Source organism: Mus caroli, unplaced genomic scaffold (assembly GCF_978045245.1).
Source record: "Mus caroli unplaced genomic scaffold, Mus_caroli_1 scaffold_2, whole genome shotgun sequence".
NCBI classification, from domain to species: Eukaryota; Metazoa; Chordata; class Mammalia; order Rodentia; family Muridae; genus Mus; species Mus caroli.
The window spans coordinates 48896617-48922431 of NW_028227257.1; the positions used below are offsets into that span (position 1 = coordinate 48896617).

Here is a 25815-nt window from a genome sequence, read left to right on the forward strand (position 1 = left end):
ACATCTGGACAGTGGAGGAGTCAGCACTGGGGAGGGAAGGGAAGACAGATCTCTGAGTTTGAGGCCAGCCTGGTCTACAGATTGAGTTCCAGGATAGCCAGGGCTACACAGAGGAAACCCTGTTTTGAAAACTAAATAATCAAATAAAAACAAAATTAGTAGCACCTTGTACAGACAGAGAGAAAACAGCATGGGGAGGTTCCCAGGAGAGCTTAGGACCCAGCACCAGAGATGGCAAGGCAGAGTCTCAAAGCCCAGGTGGCAAAAGTGAGATATGTTAGCATAAACCCAAAGGGCACATGAGACAGGCAGGGAGTAGCCTTTGATGCAAGTTCACTCTGGTGAGGGCCCCTCACTCCAGGATGTCTGTTAGCAAGGGAATCAGTCAGTGTCTCAGTCTGTTAACATCTGTGAGAGGGGAAAGGCCATGTCTGCACATGGCCTGAGCAGCATCTGGATTCGAACATTTGCACTTTAGGGCCTGCTCTCTCCCCTGGGTGGGGCACTCGCCATTCATTGCCTTTACGACAGGTGTGACAGCTGTGAGAGAGAGGTTGCTGCAAGTGTGTATGGCTGGGTTAGCTCAAGCCTACCAGGCAATCATGATTTCCCTTGACATCTGGTCATTAACAAACACAGGTTCTTTTACTACAATTTTAACTACCAATATTAACTAATAATGTGTATAAAATATATAACACAGTACACATATATAAGTACATAGATGTTAGTACATATACATATTATATAAATTATTTTTAATTAATATTATTTAATTTTATTATCTTATCATTTGATATTATTTTACTATATGTTAATTATAACATGTGCATAATATATGTGTAATATAAAATATTATTTTATTATTTAATATATTATACGAATTTAATTAATATTAATCATACCTATATATTTAGTACATATACATAGGTTACAGAATGGCTACAAAAGTGCCAGGACCCACCAAGGAGAAGCTAAAAGCCAGCAAGTGATCTTCCTGAGACGGTTCTGCCATGGACTGTACAATTAGTGATGGATTTGCTTGTGTAGGCAAGGACAAGGAGATTTCATTTTAGGAAAGATTCCTGCTATTAATATGCTTTTCCTGGTATTATTAAATATATATAACAATCACTAGGTATTAGCCCACCGTTTTGAACAGAATGTTCTGCAGAACAAGAAGATGTACTCTCTTGTAATGATGCTATATAGACAAATAGATGATTTCTTTTTTAAAAAAGAAAAAAGAGCAGGGCGATGGTGGTGCATGCCTTTAATCCCAGCACTTGGGAGGCAGAGGCAGGCAGATTTCTGAGTTCAAGGCCAGCTGGGACTACAGAGTGAGTTCCAGGACAGCCAGGGCTACTCAGAGAAACCCTGTCTCGGGGAAAAAAAAATAAGAAAGAAAAAAAGATTTATTTATTTATTTTATACATATGAGTACACCATCAGACACACAAGAAGAGGGCACCAGACCCCGTTACAGATGGTTGTGAGCCACCATGTGGTTGCTGGGAATTGAACTCAGGACCTCTGGAAGAGCAGTTGGTGCTCTTAACCCCTGAGCCATCTCTCCAGCCCAAATAGATGATTTCTCAATTCTTAATGATGATCCTATAAGAATTCCTAAACCTATATTAGTAATTATTAAGCTCTTTTATAATAGGACTTCTATTAAGTCTTCTCTAATATGAAAACTTCAATAAGAACTCTACCAGTCTTCAAATGTCATGAGTTAGCTGCTTCTGAGATAGCAAGCAGGCATCTACAACTTAGAGCACATTCTAAGAGGTTGTAAAACCATTAACCAGTGGTCTTAAAAAAGGGAACTAACAATAGGCTATAGGTGCAAGGACAGAAGAGAAAATATTGACTGGGTTTATCAATACAAAATTTACCCACAAAAGTTATGTTTTTGAACTCTTTATGAACCTGTAGAACTGGTGAAAGATGACGAATGCTTAGCCAGATAATTACTCCTAATAGATGAATATTCTGTGCTGTAAACTTATTTATGTTTGAACTTCCAGTGAACTTTTGTTTAAAAAGGGGGGGAGGAACTGTTTGAAAAAGCCATGTGATCTATTCTCCTAGAAAGGGTACAGAAGACTAAGAAAGATTACATTGGAGATGTAACCTTGGAGAGAAAGCTTTGGGAGCAAGAGCATAGAGAGCAAGGCCATTGTTGCATCAGAGCAGGAGGAGAGAGCAAGATTAGAAGGGGAATGCAGAGTGGAATAACTTAGAAACTATAAGGCAACATAAAAAATTAAGAGAGAGATATGCAGAATGCAGAGGGAAAGAGAAAAAAAGAAGCTGCAGAGAGAGCAGAAGGAGCAGGCAGGCTTCTCCTGACCATGGGGCAGAACAGGTCTTTTCTTAATACCAAGGCAGGCTTAGTCTTAAGAGAATAAAGCTTTTCCTTCTTACAGACTTGGTTGTAATTCATTTAGCAATAAAAGTGTAGAAGTGTTTTCTTTCTTTATGCAATAAAGATTGGAGCTCATTTTTCAGCCAGAATGAGTGAGTTCTCTCTGCATTGGCGACTGGGCTTTTGCTTCATATACACACATAAGTGTGTGTGTGTGTGTGTGTGTGTATATATAAATGTGCAATTATCAGATGGCATGGAAGCTGGGCTCAACTGGTTCGAATGGGGACTTGTGAGGGTATATGCATGAATCTGTATATGAATTCATGTGAGTTTATACATATTTGCTTGTGTAAAGGTTTTTCCTTCTGTGAGTGTGACTCTCTTCTCCTGGTTCAATAGAGGTTTATTGCTTCAATCTTCCCCCTAGCCTGACAGTCGAGAGGCATCTAGACAAGAGAGAAAAGGCTCTAGCCATTAATCCTTTTCTTAGATCCATTTTCTTAGAGAACTTTCTTAGGACACTGTTTAGAGAGAACATAGAAACAGGCTGAAATCACTTGTCAAACTGTCCCCTTTTCTTCCTAACGACTTCTACTAGCAGGCTGGGAGTTAGAGCTGCAGTCCCGGAGGAGATAGAACAAAGGCTGTTTTAAGTTGAGGTTCTAAAGGAGATTGCAGTTTCTGACCCTCAAAAGGAACTCAGGCAGGTCAGCTACAGTATCAAAGTGACTTAAACTTAAGATAGGTAAATGTTTTATTATTAAAACAGCAACCCTAAATATCTCATAAGATCAAGTCTTACCCTGGCTGACACTTTTCCCCCTCTGTTGCCTCAAGAGGAACCAAGCAGAAAGAACCGCCAGGGCTGGCTCCTGGCACAAATGGGTTAAAGATGTTGTAGCAGGGGGAAATGAAGAGATGGCTCAGCTTTAAGAGAATATCTTACTCTTCCAGAGGACCAGTGTTCAATTCCCAGCAAACATATCAGGTCCCACACCATCACTTGTAGCTCCAGCTGCAGATCTGCTACATCTGGCCTCCACAGGCACCCATACACATGTGGCATCCACAACTAAAAAAATAAGATAAATCTAAAACAGCAAAGTTGAAGCATGAGCTGAAACTGGTAAAGTGCTTGTGTGGCATAGACCAAGACCTGGGTTTGGTCCCTACCTGTTAGAAATAGTCTCAGCATCACACAGAGGAACACCCAAGCAAAGCAAAAGCTCCCAGCAGGACAAAACTACAGTCTTCATCGAGAGCGTGCACGCTGAAGACCGAGCACACTGGGTGCAAATGCACTTGGATTTCTGTTTGCTTGTTTTGTTCCAGACAGGGTTTCTCTGCATAACAGCCTTGGCTGTCCCTGAAATTCACTGTGTAGACCAGGCTGGCCTCAAACCCACAGAGATCCGTTCACCCACACTTATCTAGGCTTCAGTCTCACCCTGTGAGATGGCCTGAAAGTTGTTAGAACCGGACGGGATCTCTTTCTGACAGACTGACTGGCACCTTTTCCTTCTCTCAGCATGAGATTTCTGGGACTGTTGTGTCCGGCCAGCAGATCACAGCCTGGGTTCTAGCCTGGAAAGGCATTTTGGAAACCTGGAAGAGAAGAGGGGCTAGGCGGCGAGAGAAAGAAATGCAGCTAAGACAGGCATTCTGATCAAAGCTCAATTTTACTGTTCTGCACGCAGTTATGAAGCAGGGGAAGGGGGCCCCGATTCCCGCCAAATAGTCTGGGGACCAGTAGCAGGGTGACCATGTGTATGTCTCCAAACAGCAAAGCGGCAGGTTACAGCAGTGGGCGTGGCAGATCGATTGAGCGGGAAGCTCCACCCCTGAGCAAGCAGGTTTCAGGCTGGGGGAGGGGAGACTACATGGGATGTTCCCGTTTCAGCATCAGGCATGGTAGCAGAGTTGGAACCTGAGGGCTGAGGGCTCAGACTCAGACCACAAACTGGAAGCAGAGAGAGCAAACTGGAGATTGTGGGAGGCTTTGAAACCTCAGCTCCTGCCCCAGCAAATACCCTCCTCCAGCAAGGCCACACCTCTTAAACCTCCCCAAACAGGGTCACCAACTGGGGACCTAATATTCAAATGCCCACAAATATGGGAGACATGACATCCAAACCGCCAGGACAGGTGTATACCTCCATGCTTGTTTTCCGTAGTAAGAAACACTAAACATTAGCCTTTCCTAACAAACACTGATGTAAAGCCCTGCTATTCTCGTTGTTTTTCCTCTGCTCTGCTCCTCCTTCTCCACCTGCTTCTCTGTTCTCTGACCTCGGCACGTCTGTGTCACAGACAGCCCTGCCGTGTCCAGTCTGCCAGCCATGTTCCGTCTACTTGCCTCTCTCTCTCTCTGCCCTGGACTCTTCTAGATGGCTCTGGCTGTTCTTTCTCATATCTACTATAAAAACCTGGCCCTTAATCATACCACAGAGACATCAAGTCTTCTTTATACAGATTTTCTTGTAGTTCTCTTAAAGGGAGATTAAATAAACAGGCTGAGCACACAGGAGGATAACAGGTTAGGTCCTAAGTGATTTCATGGCATATTGACTTGCTTGTGAGGTTCAGCAGATAGTCAGGCTCTTTGAATGAAGGAGATACTTTTATAAAATTCTATCATACACACAACAGCTAAAGACCAGCTAAAGGGAAAATACTGGTGAGTAGGCCATGTCCAGGTTACTAATAGCCTCTGCACAGGGAGTGCCCAACTGTGAAGAATAGGCAAAGGACAGGCCGCTAATCGCCTTATTTAGGTCTGTTCTTTAAGATGTGTGTGTGTGTGGTTTATGTATATGCGTACACTGTAGCTGTCTTCAGACACACCAGAAGAGGGTATCACACCCCATTACAGATGGTTGTGAGCCACCACATGGTTGCTGAGAATTGAACTCAGGACCTCTGGAAGAGCAGTTAGTGCTCTTAACCATTGTGCCATCTCTTCAGCCCTTCCTTATATTTGTATTTTAAATAGCTTAAAAAAAAAGAAAAGAAACCATGAATGTGAAAATTAGCATAAACTTTAGTGTTCAGAAATAGATTTTTGTTGGAACACATCCAGGTTCTTTCTTGTGTTGACTGTGTGAGGACATTCTTGGAAACAGGGTGTGGCCTGGGAAGCTGTGAACGCGTACTTTTAGTCCCTTCTGGCCCTCCTGCAGACAGTGCAAGCCCCACAGTACACTGCTGCATGTCTGGGGAGGTTGTTCCAGCTGCTGAACAAGTTCTTGTGGAACACTGTCACCCTGCCCTGGGGTCATAATCATGACACTGCTGCTCCTCAATGTTTGAAGGAAAATCACCCTTAGTCTCAATGCTGTATAAATAAACCCTCTATAAAATCAAAAGGCCACATTCCATAGGATGAAACACGTGGGGAACATTTTCTTCCATGCCCAGGCCTTCTCTTCCTGGCAGGGCTCCAACATGTCCTGGTCTGCCTGCTCTGACTCCAGGCCACGGCTGGCTGACTCCTTATCAGGCACATAGCCCTCCTTGGTCCTGGTTCTACCAGTCCCCAAGCCTGGTCCTAGGTCAATGCACAGATTCAGCCCCTGTAATAGTAATCTTGGGGGGGGGGGTTCTATGTCCCTTTTGCTCCCAAATAACTGCAGAGTGTTTCTATGCCCCCTCTAGCCATAAAGATACAGAGACCTGGCATTTTTATTAACAAGCTAATAGAGTGTGTACTCTAATATCTGGGCAGATTCTTATCTATCCTAACCCGACTAGACTACCTACTACCCAACCAAATGCCCTGGTACTTGCCCTCTGGTCTTGCCCTGCTTCACTCTGGTCTATGTATGTTCTCATGGCTGTTTTCTCATGGTAAATCTTCCTGGTCTCTCCATGTGGTTTCTCCACACCTTCTCCTCCTCCTGGTCCTTATCTACTCTCTGGTCTCCTTTGGGACCCCATGACTGGGATTGAAAGTCCCTCCCTATCTCTTCTGCTCAGCTAATTGGCGGACCAGCTCTTTTATTAACCAATCAGAGGTGATGGAAAACAATGTTTACACAACATTGAGATCCAGAGATGCTATCTTCCAGACTGCAACCAGATGTCTGGGGCAAAGAAGTCAGCATCTGAACACACAGTGCACAAAACCATCCCCCAACAAGCCCACTCTGGCCTTCCCAGCCACGGTGTGCCCTGCCCGGCCCTGCCCCCTCCACACCTGCCTAGCTCTTCCAGAGGAAGAGAGTTTGGTTTCCAGCAACCAGCTTTATGAGATCTGGTGCCCTCTTCTGGCCTTGGGTAACATCATACAGACACATAAAACAAAATCTTTACAATGCTGTGTCTTAATCTGACCAGAAGAAAATGTAAGACTGACTCAGTAGAAATAGTCCAGGAAATAACGAGTGAGAAGTCTTATGAAGAATGGGGATAAGGTGAAGGAGAGTTTAAACATCCCCTTCTCGAGGGAATGGTGGCAGGGTGGACCTTGAGAAGGTAAGGGAAATGGGACTCAGGAGTCAAAAATGCCTCTCTCTGAGCCCTCAGGTGGACTCCCAACTCTTGGTTACCCTTCCTATCCTGGAGTTAGATGTCAACTTAGATGCTTTGTAAAATGGTTCCTGATGGCCTCTTCAAGTTTTGGTCTGTTTTTCCTAGACAGTCAATTCTTTCCCTTTCCCACAGAATGGCCCTGGTTAACACCAAGGTTCCTGGTGCAGAGGGCCTGGGGAGATGACGTCATTGGTGAAGTCCCACACCAGCATGAGAACCTGAGTTCAACCCCCCCCCCCCCCCCCAGCTAAACCATTAAAAGCTGAGTGTAGCAACCCCATGTGTGTGTGTGTGCATGTGCGTGTGTGTGTGTGCGTGTGAGTGAGCGTGTGGTGAGTGCATGCTCTGTCAGAGGCTTCCTGAGGAGATACAGCACACGTGCCTCTTCATCTTAAGACAGGCAACTGACACTGGGCCAGAGAAATAAATCCACCAAAGTCCAATTTGGCAAATACTTATTTTGGGGGAATTTGTTATTATTATTTCTACTCATTATTTATTTAAGTTTATTGGGATTACTTACAGGGACATAATTGTCAAAAATCACCCACTCAGACATGGGTGGTGAGCAGTGCAGGGCTGGCGGGTAGCCTGCCTGCTGGAATGTCTTCTTTCAGCCGTTGCCTGTAACCCTGAGGAGAGGCCTTGTGAATCTCACACGTTCAGCTCTTCTGGACTTGAGAGGTTTAATTCTTGCTTAATTTTTGAGTCTCAAGAAGTTCCCCTACCCCTGCCCCCAGGAGGAACTAACTGTTCCCACTAGGAGCCAATGACTTGTGCACAGCAGGTGGTCCAGTACTCTGGATCTATCCAGTAACTTCAGGCCCTGGCTTAGTGACTTTGGATCCACCTGAAGGTGCTGTCTGGGGGTGGGGACAGAGTGAAGAGAGCAGGATGTTATTTCCTCTCTAAAGCTGGGAGTGCACCTGTCGGCAGGTGCCCACTGCCTTCCAGGCTTAGCTGGTCCTAGGAAGAGACATCTGTCCAACTGGGGCTCTCTCTGCCAATCGTCATGGCCTACTGCATGGAGTCTGCACTGCTGCTGTTGCTGCTGCTGCTGGGTGAGAGCCTGTCTCCTCTTTGGCCTTGGCCTTGGCCCTGGCCCTGGCCCCTAGCCCCTGCCCTTTCTAGCCCTAACCATCAGTGACAAGGTGGAATTGTAAGAGTGACCAGAGAAAAGGCTGGGTCGCTGAAGGGATGCTCAAAAATGGCTGTGCTTTGTGGCCGAGGACCTGTCACAATATGCCACCCCCGCTGTGCAATGCCTTGTACCCCATCTTTCCATTCAGCTGAGCCACCCTTCCCAAATCTAGCCTTGATACCTGTGCCCCGGGGACTTTCTTTTTCCTTTCCTCCCCCTGCCCAAATGTGGTCCTCAGAGCTCCTGCTCTTGGGAGTCCCCTACTGAATCATGGTGGCTCTTAGAGCAGAGACACACCATGTTGAGAAGAGCACATTTGATGGATGAGAGGCCAGGTCAGGCGATTTTCCTGAGTCTGGGATGCCATAGAGGTAAGAAGGTGGGAAAAGGAAGTGCCATAAACCTGAATTTGGTGACTTGGCTGGATTTACGTATGTCCACTGGCAAGTTCAGACACAGCTGCTACTCCAACAGAGGCAGGCATTCTCTTTCCCCGGAATGGGTTGTCATCTGTGACATAAGTTACATAAGTCTTCCCTGAAACTACTGATAAACGGCCAGGTCTGTCTCAGGATGGTCTGCCATCAGGGGTCTGGTCTGTCTGAATCTACATCTGGAAGCCAGGGCCTGAATGTGCTGTTCAATATACAGTACCTGTCGAGAATCCAATGCTCAGAATCCCCTTCTGTGGTCCGGAGCCAGAGTCCCTCTCAGTGAGCTGAGTTAGACTCAGACCAATGAAGAAGCATGTGGACAGGGGTCAGGAGGCACAGGTCAGGATGGGAGGAGGGCCCGAAACCTGTAGATTTACTCACGGGGTTTCCATGTGTCAGAGAAGGGACCATCCGCGTGTCAAGAGGAGAATGAGGAGTGCTATGATCAGTGTGTCCATTAAGCCTTAGTGTCCTGTCAGGCAGAGCTGGGGAGGATAGAAGGGGCTCAGTAGCCCCTCTGTGGATACATGGGCCATTTCTGGAGATGGTGGTGGAGGCTGAACCTCAGCTTCTGGGGAAAGGTCAGGCCCAATCTCTGAGTAGTGCATCCATTCACGTCCTAGTGCCTGCTCATGCCCCTTCTTCAAGATCAACGGGTCATGCCTATGGGCCACACTCTTTCCCCTTGGGTTTGGGTACCCCTTCCCCAAAAATTCAAGGGTGTGGATTGTGGAGAACCAAGCACAGAGGACTGCAGCCTGCCTGCCCTTCACCAGGGTCTGCGAGTTTTACGGACGGGAATCGCTGCGTGGACGCGGCCGAGGCGTGTACAGCAGACGAGCGGTGCCAGCAGCTGCGCTCTGAGTACGTGGCACGATGCCTGGGCCGGGCAGCGCCCGGGGGCAGGCCGGGACTGGGGGACTGCGTGCGCTCCCGCTGCCGCCGAGCCCTGCGCCGCTTCTTCGCGCGTGGACCTCCGGCGCTCACGCATGCGCTGCTCTTCTGCGGGTGCGAAGGCCCCGCGTGCGCCGAGCGCCGGCGCCAGACTTTCGCGCCCGCCTGCGCGTTCTCCGGCCAGGGGTCGGTGCCGCCCTCTTGCCTGGAGCCCCTGGAGCGCTGCGAGCGCAGCCGCCTGTGCCGGTGCGTGCGTGCGGGGCGGGCTGGGACGCTCACCCGCGTCCGGGCGCGCGCAGGCCCCGTCTCCTTGCCTTCCAGGCCTCGTGCGCTCCCGCGCCCGGCTCCCGCGCCCGCTGCCCGGAGGAGGGGGGCCCGCGTTGTCTGCGCGCCTACGCAGGCCTCGTAGGTAGGCTGGGCGGCCTCGGGCGGGCTGGACGGCGGAGGCAGACTCGGGGCGCCGGTCACACGCCCTGGGGGCCCCCGCAGGCACCGTGGTCACCCCCAACTACCTGGACAACGTGAGCGCGCGCGTTGCGCCCTGGTGCGGCTGTGAGGCCAGTGGAAACCGGCGCGAAGAATGCGAAGCCTTCCGCAAGCTCTTTACAAGGAACCCCTGCTTGGGTGAGGGGGCCTGGAGGTCCCGGGGAACCACGGATATCTGTGGCCCAGTCCAAGCCGCCTGGCCCGTGGGTCTTATTTATGTCGCGTCATGTTTGGTGTGGGCGATGGACAGTGTGCACATGCCATGGTGTATGGGTGGAAGTCAGCGTTAAAACGTGTCCAATGGCCTGAAGTTGGCCGGAGACTCCCTTTGGCACTAATGGGGAGGCCCTTTCTTCCATGTGCGCCCAACTTACCTCTGCTGTTCTTGCCTCTGGGTGGAATGGCTCAGTTCCAGATTTCTGGGGGTCTGTTTGAAGCCTGTCTCTGCCACTTAGTAGCTGAGAGTTAAACTCTTATTAATCCCGATTGTGTTCACCTGTAAAGGGAGAGGGGGCAGCCCTTGTCAACCTCACTAGCAGTTTGTGGGTCATTCTTAGCACAGTGACCTTCCATCTCAGGCCAGGCCTTGCAGGCTCCAGGGTGTCTTATTTTTGTCCCAAGGGAGTGGGGTAGTTTCTAGGGTTTCCTGGCCAAGCCTTCTCTGGATCTCTGCACTCTGCAGATGGTGCCATACAAGCCTTTGACAGCTTGCAGCCATCAGTTCTGCAGGACCAGACTGCTGGGTGCTGTTTCCTGCGGGTAGGTATGGGGAGAGGACGGGGAGTTGACAGTTTCCGAATCCTTCCGTCTGTGCTCGCTTACCCTTCCTAGGCAAGGCATGAGTGGCCTGAGAAGAGCTGGAGGCAGAAACGGCCCTTGTTTTGTCCTAACCCCCAAGGTGTCCTGGCTGTATGCACTCGCTGCCCTGGCTCTCCAGGCCCTGCTCTGATTAGGAAGGTGAACACGTGAACCGTGGACGACACAGCTGATTGCCATGTCTCCCGATGACTGCTCACTGAACTGAAACTCCCTTGCCCTCAGGTCTGCTGCCCTTTGCAGGCCTGGACCCCTGTGTGGCTGTCCTCTGGATTGGGGGCTGGAGGCTAGGGTCTGACTGAAAAGCCTGTGTTCCCCTGTCAGTAGGCATCTTGTCTATTTCTTCCCCCTCCTAGAGCTGAGCAACCATAGATGAGGCCTCATTAGACCCCCTGGGCTTACAGAGCAGGACAGAGACTAGCCCCCGCTCCTAGAATTTGGAACTATCCTTTTCCAAGAAGACAAGGCACTAAGGAGATCATATGAACAGGCTGACAGACAAGGCTGCCTAAATACCCTCCCAGTTAGCCATTACTCATCATTAAGCTTACCCGTGTCCCAGCACTGACGTGGCTTGTCACCTATGACACAGTGTGTAGACATTAAGGAAAGACTCAGGTCCCTCCTGCTCAGCACCCCACTGGCTTCCCAGGCTCTCCCTGCCATGGTTTCCCCAGCACCTGCAGTGGCTCAATAAACCCATGTGCACTGAGACCAACCTGGTTTTCTGTCATTTGACCTGGAAATGTGGAGACAGACCTGTGTGGCCTTGGATACCTCCAGAACTACTCTTGAGTCTGAATACCTGAGAATAAATATAGCCATCTTTGGAGCAGCAGCCAGCAACGGAAACTGAATGCATGTGTTGTGATTCCTTTGCAAACTCACAGATGGTGTTTGCTGGCATTATCAGTGAGCTTTGGGCTTTAGTCAGGTCAAACTGGGTTGAGGAAATGCCCGAGGAAACTGGGCTCAGGCACATCTGTCTCAAGGGTTCAAGGGACCTTGTGATCACTAGTCCTCACACAGATGCTCAGTAGCTAGAAAAGGCCCCACTGAAGGGTGGTTAGGATGAGCTTCATACTCAGCATCTCCACAGAGACCACTAAGAGAAAGACACGCAGCCGGGCATTGGTGATGCATGCCTTTAATCCCAGCACTCCGGAGGCAGAGGCAGGCGGATTTCTGAGTTTGAGGCCAGCCTGGTCTACAAAGTGAGTTCCAGGACAGCAAGGGCTATACAGAGAAACACTGTCTCAAAAAGAAGACCAAAGAAAAAGAGAGAGAGAGAGAGAGAGAGAGAGAGAGAGAGAGAGAGAGAGAGAGAGAGAGAGAAAGATACACTTCCTTTTCGTCATTTGGGGATGATACATTAGTGGCCCAGTGTGGGTCATGGACCTCTTGCTGAGGAGAGTCACAGCCAGCAGGTCACCTGGGATAGGAGGGTTTCTCAGAGGAGGTACTGGGCAGAGTGAGAGTGAAGCTGGGTCCAAACTTCCCATTTCACAAAGAGAATTCCCTTCCCCACCTGCATGGACGAATGGGTGGGGAGAGGCAGGGGGTGCTGGGGCCAGAGAGTAATGAAAATATCACTCTGCCCTGCTTACTCCAGCCGCAAAGTGGCTCCAACACAGGATGAAGTGTCTGTCTGATGATTTCCTTATGTGAGTGTGCTCAACTCCACTGCTTGATTCTCTTTGATATTTAGCATAAAAGGTAGACATTAAAATGTATGTGTGTGCCTGAGTATACATATATGTGCCATATGTATGTAGTGCCTATGGAGACCAGAAGAGGGTATTGGAACTAGAGTTCCAGGACACTGTGAACCATTTGATGTGGGTCCTGGGGATCAAAACCCAAGCCGTCTGCAATGCTTTTAACCACAGAGATGGTTTTTAAAAGTGGGAATGATTCTAAATAAAAATACAATTCTGGGTAGAAAGTGTGGATATAAGCCTTCTAAAGCTAGTAGGAAGATGATGTGCACATAGTCAAGTTCCACAGTTGGTGGTGGTCACTGTCCTGAGGCCAGGAGCCGGCAAATGTGTTACACACTGGGACCGAATCGTCACTTCATACGGTAGAGGTGTGATTATGTTATAGATCCTGAGGAGGTCACCCAAGCAGGCCCTAAACACAATCTCATGTTTCCGTTATAAAGCCAGTGCAGAGAGAGGTAGTTCAAGGACAGGCAGAGTTTGGAGTGAGGCAACCATAGGCAAGGGATGTCTGAAGCCAGTGTACTACAGAGGAGAGTCTGGATCCCTGGAGCCTCCAGAGGAGGAAAGCTCTGCCAGTGCTGAGAACAAACTGTTTTTGTTTTTTAAAACTACCAAGACTGGCAAATGCAACAAACAGTCCCAGGAAACTAGTAGAACTGCCTGTTTGGTTTCTGTTACTTCTGCCTAAGAAGGCCCTGGCTTTTGTCTGGTGCTCTGTGGCACCGGTGCCTTAAAGCTGAACCTGTCTCTGTCCTCCCCATCTCCTCTCCATCACAACTGTCAGCCTCCACATCCTGTCAGGAAGTGTCAGACAGCTGTCCTGGCCCTGCGCCTGGGTCTCGGTTACCTGTTGTTGGCACAGATTTCACAGCTGGCAGGCGGCACGGTGAGGCTGAGTCAGAAAGGCAGGTGCTAGAAGCACCTGTGGATTTATCAGTGGAAACTTCATGGCTCATGCATGTTCCTCTGGCTCGGGGCCCAGCAGCCAGGTGCAAAGTGGCTGTGCAAACCACTTACTGCCCTCATTACCCTTTCCCCACCCTCCCTAAAGGAGTCGGGCATAGTCAAGCTCATTAAACCAAATCGGTTTTGCAGGAAATATGGACACTGGCCAGTGAAATTGGTAAGTAGGGGACAGAAGGAGGGGAGAGGATGAGGGATGGTAACGAGAGAAACAGAGAAGCAGAGATCACGTCTCTCAGAAACACCTGACCCAAGGGGCAAGCCTGAGTCCCAGAGTGAGTGATTGCCCTTGTTCCCTCCCTCCTTACGCATGCTCTGCCAGCTGGCGAGGAGATGCAGAACAGATCTCTAGATGTTAACCCACTGATTGCTCAGACTGCCAGATCTGAATAGATTCCTGTTTCTCTCACTTGTTTTTATAAGTGGAGAAATTAGGAACCAGATTCTGTTGACGGAACTCTGGAAGCTAAGACAGTTTCCAGGGTGGTTCTGACACAACAGCCATGGGGCTACAGATTGTCCTGGGCTCTCCCGGGCTCTCTTACTGGTCCACATTTCCCCACACTTGAATGAGTCAAGTGTTAAGATCTTGGTACTGAGGAGGTTAAGGCAAGATGATTTGGAGGCAGACGGATTTGTATAGTGAGAGCTTTTCTCAAAATGCCAAAACAATGAACCAGATGAGTTCCCAGAACAAGGAAGGATATAGGAAAAGATTATGATGACAAAATAAAAAACTCACAGGGCAGAGCTAGAGCCAAGGCGAGCACTGAGCTCACATGTGGGTGCTGGGAGCTTGTGCAACAGTGTCCTCTGAATTGAACATCTTCCATCCTGGAGGCAAACTTCTCAAGACACAGGATGTAAAAGAGGAGAGGGACAACAGGGTATTTTAGGACAGGATGTTTATAAAGAGCTGCGATCCTCCATCCTGCAGGTAAGCTTGTAAAGTAAATTCAGAATAGCTTCAGGAAGTTCCTGAAATGGATCAGATTCACCAGGCCTTCTTTCCTAAGACCATGCATATAAGCAGTTAAGACTGCTGAAAGTCACTGTCAGACAAGGCCAGTTGCAAAGACAACGCCTAGACAAGCTGGGCTCCTAGGAAAAGACTTACAAATGAGCAGCCTATAAGCACTCACTACAAATGAGATCAGCCAAGCAGCCAGGAAGAAACTGACCCAGCTGCTCAGGAAAGGCCACCTTCAGCTGTCCTCCTGCTCTTCAGCCCATACTTTGTGCTAGCCACAGCGAGACTCACCTGCTGCTCATTCGTCACACTCAGATACCCACATACCTGTCCCCTCCATGAAGCCGAGCCAGAAGGTGGCTTAGGATCCTCTGGAGGTGGAGTTACAAGCAGTTGTGAGCTGCCCAACAAGGGTGCTTGACCCAGGCTTGGGTCCCCTGGAGGCACAGTGTGTGCTCTTCATTGCCGACCCATCTTTCCACCTGTGTGTTTTTGAGGCAGGGTCCTACTCTGGAGCTGAGATTGGTCTTAAACTTATTATATAGCCCAAGATGACCTCACACTTGGGATAACCTTACTACATCAGCCTCCAAAATGCTAGGATTGGGGCTAGAGGAGAGGTTCAGCAATGAAGAGCACCTACTCCTCTTGTGGAGAAACTGGGTTCAGTTCCCAGCATCCTCATGCTGTCTCAGAACTCTGTGTCCCATTCCAGGGTATAATGTACTTTCTTCTGGATTCTGTATGCATGCATATGGTGTACATACATACATTTAACATGTATGTACATTTAACATTCAAGTTCACAAAATAAAACAATCCTTTAAACAACAAGGTCCTAGGATTCTTGGCATGAACTTGTAGCCAGCCTGAGTTACTTTGTGGGTTCTTCTTTTTCCCACCCTTTATCCCCCTGGTTTCATCCTTGTCACTTAGATAGAGAAAGAAGGGCGGGGCGGGGGGGGGGAGAGAAAGAGTGGGGGAAGGAAGAAAGATACATCTGAATCGAATGACTTTTTTGTTTGTTCTTTGAGCAAGACTACTAACCACACCCACCCCCCAGAATGACCACCAACCCCCAAACCTCCCCATCAGGGCCTTAGCATTTATATACCTTCAGAAAAGTTCCCAAAATTCCACATGTCACACAATCCCAGAAACTATCTGCAGGTGGCAAAAATCATACTTCTGCTAGAGCACGAGGCAAATCATAGTCAGCTGCTGGGAACGGTCCAGAAATACTCTTAAAATATTTCTGTGTTTTTTTTTTTTTTTGGAAACAAAAATTGTAGAATTGTGACATTTCCCCCATTCTGTTTTAAGCTCCCTTCTGTTGTGCTGTGTAGTGGGAAGTTATAAACAGACATTTTTGATGAAATAAGCAATTTTTGTGTCAGTGGCCAAGGTTTTTAGGCCTCTCCTCTTTCTGCTGCAGTTGCTTTGCCTTTGATAGAGGGAAACAGCAGCAGCTGAGCAACCCTATTGCCTGTGTTAAGTTGGATCTCTACCTTTACATATGCCACAATTTTAATTTCTCCTTTGAAATATTCATCTATACTTCCTGGATGCACAATGAATTCTTAGGAAGTCAATCCTCTCCTTCCCAAGATTATCCTTACTGTCCCTGAGGGAAAAAGACCATAAACTCCAGTAGCTATGTTGAATTTTGGGGGATAGAGCAAGATGTTTATCTGTGGTCAAGTCTAGAGCCATGCCTGCAATAGCTAGTGTGCATTTAATCTCCAGTGCCCAGTGAAGGTTTTGAGTCTCCATGCCACTCTCTGGTTGAAATGGCTCATACTTTTTGCTGCAGGGCCTCAAGCTAGGCCCCCAAGGCCATTTCATGATGGTAATATGTTACTTTGAGTATCTCCTTTGGACCTACACTCATTGGTCCAGTGGCAACCCTGGCCACATCGCCAGCACACCCTTGGAAGCCTAGGCCTTCTTTCTGGTTTATATTTAGAAAAACCATTGCCCTTAAAGATGTCTTGTTCACAATTTTGTTGCAAATGACCCTATTTCCCACAAAGCATCAGGCATTTTGAGATCTGAGACCTTTAGTTTTGGCCACAGTGACTCCTTGCAAATGACTGTATTTCCTGCAACTGAGGCACAGGGCATTTTGACATCAGAGATCTCTAGCTATAGCTTGATCAATGATATCAGCACGGTACACATTAGAACTAATATTGGTCTTATCCACTCATCCATAGGCATTGCTTGTGCCTTTAAAAGTCTAATGACTTTTTGGTATGTGCATTGTCATACACCAAGGTCTCTATCAACACCTGCCTTGTGTCAGGGTCTGATATGGCTTTGTTCACAGCTGAGACTAATCTTTGTAAAAAAAAAAAAAAAATCAGTGAAGGCTTCTCCAGAGCCTTATATAATCTTTGTAAATGAACTGGACTTTTTCCTGGCTCCTCCTTTGTCCCAAGGTTTTATAGCCACTGAGACAACCTTGTTCTATAGTAGTTTCATGACACCGAGTCTGTGCTTGTACATTAGAGTACTGCCCTTCACCTAGCAGCTGGTCTTTCACTATATTAATACCCCTTGCTCTATTTTACTGTTCAATGTTCACAGCTTCTTTCCTCCAGCATGTTAACCATTGCAATGGCTGACAGTCTCTAGTACAGCTGTTACCAATCCCTTCCAATCTTGGGAAGGGATTCTAGTTTGTGTACCCCAGTTATTTAATATCTGTTCCACATAAGGAGAATGCATTCCATATGAAATCATGGCCTTTTGAAAATACCTTAGAGCTATCATTTCTATAGGACACCATCCTGTTTTGCCTTAATCTTGTTCCATACCATTAGCAGGCATATGCTATATGGGAAAACTGGAAAAACTGATGGTGATCTCATAACCCTGAGCCACCCCCTCCTTCCACTCTGTCAGAATGATGGTTTGAGATGAACCCTTTCTCTTGAAATGGGCTATTTCAGCAGATTGTCCTTTGGTATTTTTCAGCCTTTTTTTCTGACCCAGTGGCCCTCCCATGCACCTTCTTTGGAAAACTCCTGCTCTCTTCTTACTCAGTCACTGAGACTGAGCCTTTGTTCTCTTTTTCCATGTTTCTTGTCTCCCAAGAGCTTCCATCTCCATCCACAAACTCTCCAGGTGCACCACCAAGTCTGCAAGCCTTTCACAAAAGAGAGTAGAGTGGCCCCGTTAGTTTTCCCATTTCATACATTGTTTGTTTCTCAGGCTGCTCCATTTCCACACCAAAAAATTTCAGCTTCTCGGCTATTATTTCAACCTACTTAAAAAACAGAATATATAGAAGAAAAACAAAACAAAAACAAAGCAAAGCAAAGCAAAACAACAAAACCTCAGAAAATCCCCTCTGGGAGCAAAGTGAGGAATATCCCAGCAACAACAGCCACAATCCATTCCTTCATCCCCTGCTGCTTCCTCTATGGCATTTTTGAGTTCCAAGTTGGGTGCCACCTGTAGCCAGTTTTTGTTACTTTGTGGGTTCCCCCCAACCCTTTATCACCCTGGTTTTACCCCCTATCACTAGATAGGACAGAAAGGAAGAGAGATAGATAGATAGATAGATAGATAGATAGATAGAGAGAGAGAGAGAGAGAGATCTGAATCTAATTTGTTCTTGTTTCTTCTTCAAGCAAGACTACTAACCACAACCAATACCCCTGAGTGACCAACAATCATCAACTCTGCCTAGTGGGGCTCTAATATTTATATACCATCTGAAAAGTTTCCAGAATTCCAAATGTCACACAATCACAGAAACTATCTGTAGCTGGCAAAACCATACCTCTGCTAGAACAAGAAAAAAATCATAGCTACTGTAGTCAGTCCAAAGCAGTTTGACATATGCCATACACCTGGGATTAAAATGAAAATATATTCTTATAATATTTCTGTTTTTTTTTTAAAGAGACCAAAATTCCAGAATTGTTGCTACATGAACTATTACACCTGGCTTAGAACTCAATTTGTAATGATTTGCTCAAGAAAACACAGCGGTGTAGACCTGTAACCCCAATACTTGGGAGGAGAGAACAGGAGGATCAGAATTTAAGACCGTTCTTGGCTATAAAGCAAATTTGAGACCAGCCTGGAGTACATGATGTTCTGTCAGGGCTGGAGAGAGCTCAGTGGTTAGGAGCCCTGGCTGTTCTTCCAGAGGACCAAGGTTCAGTTTCAGGCACTCAAGTCGTAATATCTGTAACTTCAGTTTCAGAGGCTCACACAACTTCCTCTGGTCTCTGTGGGCCCCACAAGCATGTAGTGTCTAGACATACATGCAGGCAAAATACCCATATGCATAAAATAAAATTTGATATTTAAGAAATCAACCAAGTACAGTTATCTCCAGCTTTTCTCCCTCTAGCTAAAAACTTGTTGCTTTCCAAGTTACTAACCAAACAACCTCCCAGGTCCTGACAGAACCCCCACCTCCAGCAGTCCACTGCTGTACTTCTCTCACTGCCTGTCATCTGCCATGAAACCAACACCAATGTTTTCAGTGTAGTAACAGGTGAATGATGCTCCAGGATACAGATCTGGAAAATAAAGGCCCTCATCTCAAGTCAGTTTGCCTTGATGCAGAGCTGTAGTGACTCCTCTGAGCCAAGCATCTACCAACTTAGGGCATTCAGCTGTGCCCTCTTGCAAAGCATCATCCCAGCTAAACTTGTTGACAGCTTACACCCCAGCATAGATGGGTGGAGCAGAGCCTGAGATTCTCACCTGAGTATCCCTAACATCTGTTGTATGCAGCTCTGCCTTAACTGCATGTTACCTAGTGGAGGGGCGAGCAGTTGGTCTATCTATCTATCTATCTATCTATCTATCTATCTATCTATCTATCTAATCTCTGTTATATATATTATATATAATCTATCTACTTGGTTTGTGTATTATTTTTCCCCCATTTCAAAATTATTTTTCATTTTTATTGGGTATTTTCTTTATTTACATTTCAAATGTTATTCCCTTCTTTCCTGGTTTCCTCTCCTGGAAACCCCCTATTCTTTTTTTTTTTTTTTTTTTTTTTTGGTTTTTTGAGACAGGGTTTCTCTGTGTAGCCCTGGCTGTCCTGGCACTCACTTTGTAGACCAGGCTGGCCTCGAACTCAGAAATCCGCCTGCCTCTGCCTCCCGAGTGCTGGGATTAAAGGCGTGCGCCACCACGCCCGGCGGAAACCCCCTATTCTATCCCCACCCCTGCCCCTACTTTATGAGGGTGTTCCTCTTTCTAAGAAGGACAGAAGCACCCACTCGTTGATCTCCCTTCTTCTTGAGCTTCATGTGGTCTGTGAATTGTATCTTGGGTATTCCAAGCTTCTGGGCTAATATCCACTTATCAGTGAGTGCGTACCATGTGTGTTCTTTTGTGATTGGGTTACCTCACTCAGGATATTTTCTAGTTCCATCCATTTGCCTAAGAATTTCATGAATTCACTGTTTTTAATAGCTGAGTAGTTTGTGTATTATATGTTATATATAATCTGTGTTATATATTATATATAATCTGTGTGTATTATATATTATATACTCTATTTCTGTGTGTTTTATATATATCGTGTATAATCTATCTGTATATTATATATATATTATATAATTTATGTGTATATTATATATAATCTATTTTTCTGTCTATTTCTTTGCATGCCAGGGAGAAATGGAATGGGAGCACCATCTATGTGGGTCTGGGGACGCCCTCATCCCTGCTGGGTAAGGCTTTTCAGGGTGTGGACTGTTAGGGGGAGGAGCATCCACACTTCTCTAAGTAACGCCTCATGTATGTTCTGCATGGAAGCCCAATAAACTCACTGGTTTTCTAGTGAACTTTGGTGGAATTGTGCCTTGGTTTCTTGCTGGGACCCTTGAAGGGGCAGACATTGCTTACATTTCTGTGTGGGAAGGAATTTTAGCAACAGAAACCCAGAATAGTTCTTCTTGATCAGGTAGTTTTTGTGTAAGTGGTGGCTCAGGGACCCATGTTCCTTCCAAAACTTTAACCTGTGAACTCCAGGGAAGGCCCCAGATGAAAATATTTTCTGTGCAAAAGTTTGGTGTTATCACTTTTCCAACATTTCATCAGCCATGGCCCAGTGTGGACCCAACCTAATTTTCAGAGCCTGGGCAATGTGGAATTCTAGGTCTTACAAGGTAAGGGAGAACTGACTCGCAAGAGTTGTGCTGACCTCCACTGTGTGCTGTGGCACATGTGTAAGCAAGTGAATACTTTTAAATCCTTGACTGGAGAGGACTTATTGGGTAAAGGTTTATGCTGCCAAGGTTGAAGTCCTGAGTTTGTTCTTCAGGCCACTTCCATTAAGGTGTTGTCTGCCTTCCACATGCTTGCTGTGTCATATATGTACCCACATACGTAGACACAAACATTAAAAGAAGTCCTTAAGTCCCTCACTAAACTTCCTAAACTCTGCTTCATAAACAGAAACTCTTTTCAGTGTGGAAGCCAAGAGCCTTGAGTTGCAGTCTACTCTAGGGGATTCCTCAGCTGCCAAGGTGAGAATGCACTGCTGTGTCTGTCTCCTCACTGCTAATGTAAGGACTAAAATGTAAATATAAAACAAAATTAGCATTGAACATTCAGAACGAAACGCACATTTTTACCAGATCTACTTTTATTTCAGAAGGAACTTTGTATTATAGTATTTACTTTTGTTTATATACAAGTGCTTCACATCTGCATTTAAAATGCAGACCCCCTTAATTCTCTTGTTCCTGATGAAATTAGCTGTTATTTTACAATACAAAAAATACCAAAAAATTGCAGTCCTAAATGTATGTATAACACCAACAATCCCAGCAATTAAATAGTTTACAATACTTACTCCATATTTACACAAGTGCAGCAGATGCTAAATTACACATAGTAACAAACTAAGCTTGGATCAAAACAAAACAACAAACTGTAAAGAACCAGAAAAGATTTCCAGAGGCAGAATTAGTTCAGCAGGCTTCACTAGTGTTTTGTGCACAGTCAGGCTCTGAGAGCAGCTTCTGTTATTGCCTTTAGTTTCTCCCTGTACTCTGAAGGGCACCCTGAGGGCTCCCTGCAGGCAGGGTGTGGAGCTCCAGAGCCTCTGCTCTGCTGGAGGCCAGGCTGATGTCTCATTCCAAAACCGTGCTGGGAGGTTGTGACAGGGTCAGCATTTCAGATTCCCTCAGGGAGCCAAGGCCACCCTAGGAAGAACCTTCTGGCTTCTTGGTTCTGCTTCCAGGAAGCTATCCTAGGATGACAGCTGTTTAAAGAGCTGGGTTTCCACCTCAGTCACTGCCCTAATGTTAGCTTAGAAGTGTTTAGTAAATATTTGTTGAACAGATCAATTAAAGGACACCAAGGATCAGAGGTTTTCATAAAAACAGCACCATCCCCCAAGGAGGTGACTCACTTCCTCGCCATGCACACTCTGTTGTGTAGAAAGAGGGCGGGCACTGGCAGGCTGCAGAGTCACCTACCAGAGGCGCTCTGCTTTTCTTCATCCAATTTCCCAAAGAGATCCCATCTTACACTTCAAGCCTTCCAGATATTCTGGTATTTTCCTTTTGCTGACAGTCTTCTTCCAGGTCAGGTCACGGGGCAATGGTTTGCTTTCGTGTCTGTCACATTCTGTGGACCTTTCAGAGCCCTCTCCAGACTGTGTAGGGAAGACCAGGACGGGGACAGGAGGCTGAGGTGTGGGAAAATAGTGCTATTTATCAACAAATGAGCCCTCCCATCCCCAGATTTTAGTATAAAAAGAACATGGTTCTCAGAAACATCATTAAAATTTTAGACAAAGCCACAACAGTGCAGCTTAGAGAGCCCCTTTGCAAAGTCTGACGTTCACGGGTGACAGTCTTTGAATTTGAAGAGTAACAGAACACCTCACCCCACAGAGATGCCAGAAATCACAAGGAGCATTTGAAATTACAACAGTGATGAACACTCTTGCTTCCTGAGTTCTCTAGTGTACTGCCATGTAAATAGATATACTGCCTGGCTCTTCATAGGTTCGTTTGTTTTGAGACAGGCTCTTGCTATGTAGCCCAGGCTATTCTTGAGTTACTTTTGTTTTGTGTGTATTGGGTGTTTGTCTGTGCACCAGGTGGATCACCACAGGCACCCGAGGAGGCCAGAAGAGGGTGTCAGGTTATCTGGAACTGTAGTCACAGAAGGTTGTGAGCCACCATGTGGGTACTGAACTAGTGTCCTGACCAAGAGCAGCCAGTGCTTTTAACCACTGAGCCATCTCTCCAGCCCCATTTTTGAATTCTTTTCTTCCTGCCTCTGTCTTCTGAATGCTTAGATCATAGCTGTGTGTCACCCTGCTTGCTGTCTTCCTAGGTATTCTAAGAGCTGAATCATTGTTCAGTTACCTAATGGGCACAAGGCTACAGAACACACCAGCATGGTGTATAGTGCCTTATCAACAGATCAGGGCCTGGTAGGATGACTTCCCAGAGCTTGGATACCCAGTATATGGCACAGAAACAGATTAGGTGAAACTCAGATGTTAATGTTTAATAAAAATACATTATGACGCTTTTCTGTTTATGTACACCCTGAATGTCTGAACACTCTGGACACTACAGTATAGTTATGTACAAGTGCAAGAGGTCAGTGTCGTCAGGACTATTTTATATACATGGTCTCTTGTGACACAGTTACTGGGTCACAAATCCATTCCATCTTAGTAACTGGCTCTGAGCTGAGCTCTTAATCCCTGCCATTCCCCCTGCTCTAAGCCTGAAGGGAGCTGTTGGCTGTAAGGGAGATGCAGGTGAGCTGGCTGTTTCTCCATTACAGGAGCAGAAATGAATGCTGTTTGCTTCTTTTGAAAGAATAAACAGTTTCCCTGGGGGCGGGGAGAGCATAAGCAGGTAGGTGGGAGCCATGGTACATATTACTTCAGGGTATGGGACTAACATAGAAGCAACTTCTTTGGCCAAAGAAATTTGGTCCTTTGAGCAAAGCAGAGGGGAATTCCTTATGGACGGACAAGCCCTAGTGCAACTTCCCTTTCTTTCTTTTGGCCAAGAGTCCCCTGGCTTGTTACGGAGATGAAAGGCTAGACCACGCAGATACTCATGTGCTGGGTTTTGGTAGAGATGTGGGGAGCTCCTAACTGTATAGGGGATGAGGCTGGGATCATTTCTAGAACTTTCTGCTCTTTAATAGTGATACAAAGAGCTGTGTTTTGAGAGGTGAGCCTTATAGCAGTGTTTTGTGCATCAGTGATTTATGGTTCAACTTGGAACTGTCACTCCGGAAGAGTCTTGGGAGGAGTGGGGTTAGTGCAGGGCTTAGAGAAAGGCTCCCTCGTCAACACTGCATTTAAAGGTGAAACATTACAGTTTCTGTTCTTCTGATTGTTAACTTCTCCAAACTCATACATTTGAGCACTGTTGCCTAGAGGGCTATTCTAGTCAGGTGATAGCAGAACTGTAGGACACGAAGCAGGAGAGGACAGGTGTGTGAGGCTGCTGCATAATGCCAGAATACTGAGCACCATAAATGGGGAAATGCAATGTCCAGGCAGGGTCCTGGGCACATAGCAGAGGGCTGCTCACCCTCCTAACGTGGTAATCTTGTCCCTTCCCATCAACCCATGTGCTTTTCATTCTCATGAGCATTCCCCACCTCCTCACAGCCACCAGCTGGGTCTGGGAGGAGGCTGGACCAACTCCTGCCCAGGGGAGATGGAACCAGGTCCCTTTCCATGTGCTGAGCAGATGCTGCCTCAATGCTAGGCATCATCCCTCTTCTAGTGTGTACTCCATTCAGCCTGGGGATGACCCACAGGTTCCCACAGGTCAGTGCGAGCAGCTGTAGGAAGACAGAGCCAGGTGTCCCAGTTGTCAGTGCTCTTTTCTGCTCAAGAGGCACAGGGCACGAGCAAGTGCATTCTGTGGTGCCTTGGCAGAAGGAGCCGAGGGTTGTTCAAACGTCAGGCCTAAAGTGACACTAGGCTGGGTTGGGGTCACTCAGTCCCTATTAGATGTTGCTTGGGGTGAGAATTACTCGTTCTTGGCTGCAAATTAGACTTTAAAAAAAGGACAGACTGCAATGGTAGTTACTTAAAGTTTACAAGAATGTAGGAATGTAATCATGTAGAAACTTAGGCTTACTAATGTCCAATTGCTAGATCTATTCAAAGTCTAGGCACTTAGTGTGTGTGTATGTGTGCATGTGTGTAAGACAGTGAGAGAAAGAGAAGGAAAGAATGGATTAAAATTAATCAAGTTCCTATAGACAATTATCAATTGCATTTTTTATATATATTCTAACTCCATTGGCCTTGGCATTTAGAATAGCCCTCTTTGCTGGGCCTGGTGGTTCATGCTTTTTATCCCAGCATTTGTGAGGCAGAGGCAGGTGGATCTTTGTGAGTTCAGTCCAGCCTGATCTACATAGTGAGTTCCAGGCCAGCTAGGACTACACAGTGAGACCCTGTCTCCAAAAAAACAAAACAAAACAAAACAAAACAAAACAAGGCCCCCATCAATTATACTTTGATATGACTTCCAAAGAGAAAGACCATTATTAATTCTCAGCTAGAAAAAAGCTACTTCCTGGAAGAGAGTAAAAGCACATCTTGTAAAAAGACAGCAAGCTTCCGATGAGAACAGTTCATCTGAGGAGTGTCAGGACCATGCTGGAGAGCTGCGGACAGAGGGCAGCTCCTCTGCAGTTGAGATTCCCAAGAGAGGCTTCCACAAGGGACCTCAGCATCACCTTCAGCTCTCACGGGGTCTGCACTGGTCTCCTCAGCATCACCTCCAGCTCTCACGGGGTCTGCACTGGTCTCCTCCACCCATGAGCAGAGCAGACCATGCCTGGACTTGTAATTAAATTATTTCCTACACAGAAGTAAAAGGTTAGATGCTGGACACAGAGGGGTGAGCCATGAAAATAGCTTGTATGATCATGCACATGAGTTGGACGCTTCAAGGGTTCCCAGTCTTCTGCCCCACGCCTGCTTCCTGCCTGCAGCCTCCCCTGTAGACAGCTTCGTGGACCACATGCCCCTCTGTGAGGGCGAATTCCTGCCCCAGTATCAAATGCAGGTTCCAGGCTGTGCAGGGGGCTGCTGCTTCCGGTTTCTTACAGCTCCTGACTTCTCCTTGTACACTATTGGCATCTGCTGAGAAATGTCCACCAGGGCACTGGCCACAGCGAGACCTTGGAAGAACCCACAAGAGGGGACATGTGTCATGAAGCAGCTTACTTTTTTACAAAATAATTTCAGATTTCTTTTTACATTTCCCTAGTGAAAGATAAAGGGGTGATGGTTTTAGCTTATTTATACACACCTAACTACTCATTTCTCTCTCCTCCATAGCAGATCACAAAGCCGTGTGCTCTGCCTCAGGGTGGCAAGTGAATGAGAGTGCAGCCATGCTCTGAGTGTGTGCCTACTCCTGCCTGTTTCCAGAAGGTAGCAATGAAAGTATCACTACTTCACAGTGAGATGTGTGAGCTACTAAGCC

General features: G+C 46.7%; 2 protein-coding genes across 4 annotated transcripts in view; one reads left to right on the forward strand and one right to left on the reverse strand.

Annotated features, from left to right (window-relative positions):
• The first annotated feature begins 9296 nt into the window (after nt 1–9296).
• On the forward strand, nt 9297–11447 carry Gfra4 (GDNF family receptor alpha 4). 2 transcript variants are annotated; one of them, XM_085829262.1, is made up of 4 exons: nt 9297–9782; nt 9863–9997; nt 10542–10618; nt 10758–11447. In XM_085829262.1, exons 1-4 carry the CDS (start codon nt 9356–9358, stop codon nt 10806–10808), a joined length of 690 nt encoding a protein of 229 aa, XP_085685388.1. In that variant the 5' UTR covers nt 9297–9355; the 3' UTR covers nt 10809–11447. The 2 variants fall into 2 exon arrangements, with proteins under 2 accessions (XP_085685388.1, XP_085685385.1); XM_085829259.1 differs by lacking the exons at nt 10542–10618; nt 10758–11447 and having other exon boundaries at nt 9863–10182.
• A 9498-nt stretch (nt 11448–20945) lies between these two features.
• Atrn (attractin) overlaps nt 20946–25815 on the reverse strand; it is a 121621-nt gene continuing 116751 nt past the window's right edge. The window contains exon 29 of one of the 2 annotated variants that reach the window (XM_085834097.1): nt 20946–22013. In XM_085834097.1, coding sequence (XP_085690223.1) covers nt 21964–22013 — 50 coding nt within the window. In that variant the 3' untranslated portion in view covers nt 20946–21963. Of the gene's footprint in view, nt 25508–25815 lie in introns of both variants that reach the window. The other variant, XM_021156919.2, reaches the window with a different exon arrangement.

Bases quoted from the DNA above. Each gene is read 5' to 3' on its own strand.
- Gfra4 (XM_085829259.1), top strand. From the start codon at position 9,356: ATGCCTGGGCCGGGCAGCGCCCGGGGGCAGGCCGGGACTGGGGGACTG. The intron at 9,783-9,862 runs GTAGGCTGGGCG...GGGCCCCCGCAG, and splicing joins CGCCTACGCAGGCCTCGTAG to GCACCGTGGTCACCCCCAAC.